The sequence below is a fragment of the Lactuca virosa genome, chromosome 6 (genome assembly GCF_052849685.1).
Source record: "Lactuca virosa cultivar CGN04683 chromosome 6, Lactuca_virosa_CGN04683_v6, whole genome shotgun sequence".
Lineage (NCBI taxonomy): Eukaryota > Viridiplantae > Streptophyta > Magnoliopsida > Asterales > Asteraceae > Lactuca > Lactuca virosa.
In genome coordinates, this window is record NC_136431.1 from 37,808,797 (window position 1) to 37,812,361 (window position 3,565).

A 3,565-nucleotide genomic window follows, 5' to 3' on the forward strand; every position below is an offset into this window, starting at 1 on the left:
ATTCTTCAACTACTCGCGCATACAGCCATGGATTACAACCAAAACCCATACGACTTTGTTCTTCATCTTCTTCCCCCTTTCACCCACTTCTCTCCTTCCAAAAACCCAAAATCTCCCATCAAAATCCCCAATTCCCACATGTAGAAAACGCAATCACGATTCAGAATAATTGAATCTTGCGACATGGGTTGTGGGAATTTCTTCTTCACTCTAACAATAACTTTTTCAGTAGCTCTAATCACATACAACATCATCATTTCAGCCAATGCTCCACTCAGGCAAGAACTCCCAGGCTCATCACAAGGGGTTCTCTCTGTTGACCCGATAATCAAGATGCCGGGGAATAGAAAGTCAGCTTTGGCCGATAAGAAGAGGATGTTTCATACTGCAGTTACTGCATCTGATTCTGTTTATAACACATGGCAGACTAGGATCATGTACTATTGGTTTAAGAAGATGAAGGAAAACGGCGGAGTGAATTGCGAAATGGGCGGATTTACGAGGATCTTACATTCTGGAAAAGCCGATCAGTTCATGGATGAGATCCCGACTTTTGTTGCTCAGCCACTTCCAGCTGGAACAGATCAGGTATAATTCTCGTAATCATCGTATCCGTATCGTTCAATTCAAGTAATTCATTCATTTTCGTGCTCATTTTACCTAGGAAATTAGGTTTATCCATCCATGGAAGTCCAATTTTGAATTGTAAAGTCAAAATTGACATGAATTTTTAGCTTCGAGAAACTTCCGATACCTACATTGACAATTAATCAAAGTTTTGTTACAAAGAAAGACAATATTTCTGTGTAAAAAACCCAATGTCCTGAATCTAAATGTAATCTAAACATCAATTTAAATTAGGGAAATGCTGGCAATTTTGAACTTCAAAATCAAAATGGGACTTTCTACTTTGAGAGATTTAGAGTAATTAATATTTGTGTATGCTTAGATATAGAGAAACCCACAAGTTCATTTGAAGTAAATATTTCAGGGTTATATAGTCCTCAATAGACCATGGGTTATATAGTCCTCAGCTACCCTGATTTTGATTTTCACTGATAAAATTTTGGTATATTTCAGGGTTATATAGTCCTCAATAGACCATGGGCATTTGTGCAATGGCTACAACAAGCCGACATTAAAGAAGAGTAAGCGAAAACATAAATTCATTTTGTACATTTATAAAAATCCAAATCTTGAATATATATATTTTTTATAAATTTATGCAGCTATATATTAATGTCAGAGCCAGATCATGTTATTGTAAAACCGATACCAAATTTATCCAAAAATGGGCTTGGAGCAGCTTTTCCTTTTTTCTACATTGAGCCTAAAAAATACGAGCCAATTCTTAGAAAATTCTACCCAGAAGAAAAAGGGCCAATTACCAATATCGATCCTATAGGAAATTCACCTGTTATCGTTGGAAAGGTACATGAATTTCAATTATATAATAATTATTTGCAAATTTAAAATTTTGTTTAATGTGATATTTGATTATTTATCTTGTTTTGAAATTAGGAATCTCTTAAAAAGATAGCTCCCACATGGATGAATGTGTCTTTGGCGATGAAAAAAGACCCAGAAGCTGATAAGGCTTTCGGTTGGGTTCTTGAAATGTAATTTAATTATTTACACTTTAATGTATTTATAAATATTTTATGATTTTAAACTTTTCAATATTAAAAATACTGATTTTTATACGTAGGTATGCTTATGCTGTTTCATCTGCTTTGCATGATGTTGGTAACATCTTACATAAAGACTTCATGCTCCAGGTTTGTTTATTTTTGGAAAATTACCAAAAAACCATTATATTTTTTGTTCATGAATAATAATATTTTATATTTTCTCCTTATATATGCATTAGCCACCATGGGATACAGAAATTGGGGACAAGTTTATAATTCACTACACGTATGGATGCGATTATGATATGAAGGTATTAATTGTAGTGTACATAAAAAAGCCAATGATAAATAATAAATTTTGTTTTTTCTTTTAATTTGAGAAAAAAAGTTGATAAGTATATTGGTATTTATAGGGTAAATTGACATATGGAAAAATTGGAGAGTGGAGATTTGATAAAAGATCATTTGACACAATCTACCCTCCAAAAAACCTTCCACTTCCTCCACCTGGTGTCCCTGAAAGTGTGGTAAGCTTTTTTTTTTTTTTCAAATTCAATACCATATTATTATTTTAATTTTTAATTTATGAAAATGGTAGGTTACACTTGTGAAAATGGTGAATGAGGCCACGGAGAACATCCCAAACTGGGGTGCTTAAATACAAGATATGATATTAGGGGATATTTTTCGGGTTTAACATATAGAGGAATTATGTTATATTTTTTCTTATTTTATTCAAAGTGATGAAAAATAGGACCTTGATGAAGGTATTATTTACAGTTTAAGCAGTTTAAGAGAGGGGTTGGATTTGGTTCGTGTATTTTCTTCTTCTTGTTGTGCATAAATTGAATTGGTACAGGAATTGCAATTGAGGTGAAAATGGCTTCTTTTAGTGTTCTTAGGGAGACACGTAGTCTTATATGAAATTATGATATTTTGGGATTTAATTTGGTATTTATTTGTGAAGTTGTGTGTTAATGAGTAATTGTCATGACACTTTAAGATGAAAACTTCATGATGTGAAAGTTAAGGCATGTTGGAAATTTGAAATTACATTCCTGTTTTGTGCTTGAAGCCTTAATTGTGATGAAAGTAAAATATTGGTGATTTGTGTAAAATAATAAATCATATAGGGAGTAAAGTGAGTTAAAATCTAGCCATTTGGGTAATACTTAGATTAAAAACAAGTTTTGTGGCTAATATGTGAAAGAGATGATAGGGATGAATGATTTGTGAATTCTTGATTATGATTTACAAGGATTACACCGCCTTATATAGGCATGAGGTACAAAAGAAAAGAAATTACAGGAGATAAGTGAGGAAAGTAAATAAGTATCTTTTACCAATACAAATTGAGTAAATATTTGAATTTAAACTATGATTGAATGTTGTCCATAATACGCCCCCATAAGATGGAGGCTCCATTGGAGATGCCAATCCTGGATCGAATATGCAGAAACGGGGTTTGACTAAGTGGCTTGGTCAACAAGTCAGTAAGCTGGTCTTTTGAGTTTACATGTAGGACCTGTAATAGATTTTGGGAGACCTGTTCACGAACAAAGTGATAATAGAGGGTTTGGTAGATTTTCCATAAAAAGAAACATTTTAACTAAGGAATTTTTATAAAGAAAAAGGGGTACGATGCGTACAATCAGCCGAGCTCAAGTAAGTCTTCCCAAAATACTCATACATGTTATATGTTTTACACCATGATGTGAGAATTGCATTCTAGATTAGAGGCTAAGGATCTGCTCAGAATTGCATGATAGAATGCTAGGAGAGATGTCTTTATGTGCCTATTATATGAGTTTATAGATTCACATGCTAGTATCATATCAGTTATTTGATAGGATGGCCTGTATAGGTTATGTTCTGATTTGAATTGTTTGATGCTCGAATGATGCGTGCTTTGTGCTTTAGTAAACTTTATTAGT

The 3,565-nt window shown here is 33.0% G+C and overlaps 1 protein-coding gene across 1 annotated transcript; it reads left to right on the plus strand.

The window, feature by feature from the left end:
- On the plus strand, nucleotides 1-2,578 carry LOC145120885 (Hyp O-arabinosyltransferase-like protein). Its single transcript, XM_079056675.1, has 8 exons — nucleotides 1-588; nucleotides 1,081-1,148; nucleotides 1,230-1,431; nucleotides 1,522-1,619; nucleotides 1,709-1,778; nucleotides 1,871-1,942; nucleotides 2,045-2,158; nucleotides 2,230-2,578. Exons 1-8 carry the CDS (start codon nucleotides 184-186, stop codon nucleotides 2,287-2,289), a joined length of 1,089 nt encoding a protein of 362 aa, XP_078912801.1. The 5' UTR covers nucleotides 1-183; the 3' UTR covers nucleotides 2,290-2,578.
- Nucleotides 2,579-3,565: the final 987 nt, after the last annotated feature.

What these genes read in the sequence shown, in the direction of transcription:
- LOC145120885 (XM_079056675.1), top strand. Translation starts at nt 184, where the DNA reads ATGGGTTGTGGGAATTTCTTCTTCACTCTAACAATAACTTTTTCAGTA. An exon ending in CAAGCCGACATTAAAGAAGA is followed by an intron (nt 1,149 to 1,229) that starts GTAAGCGAAAAC and finishes AAATTTATGCAG; the next exon opens with CTATATATTAATGTCAGAGC. An exon ending in CACCTGTTATCGTTGGAAAG is followed by an intron (nt 1,432 to 1,521) that starts GTACATGAATTT and finishes TTTTGAAATTAG; the next exon opens with GAATCTCTTAAAAAGATAGC.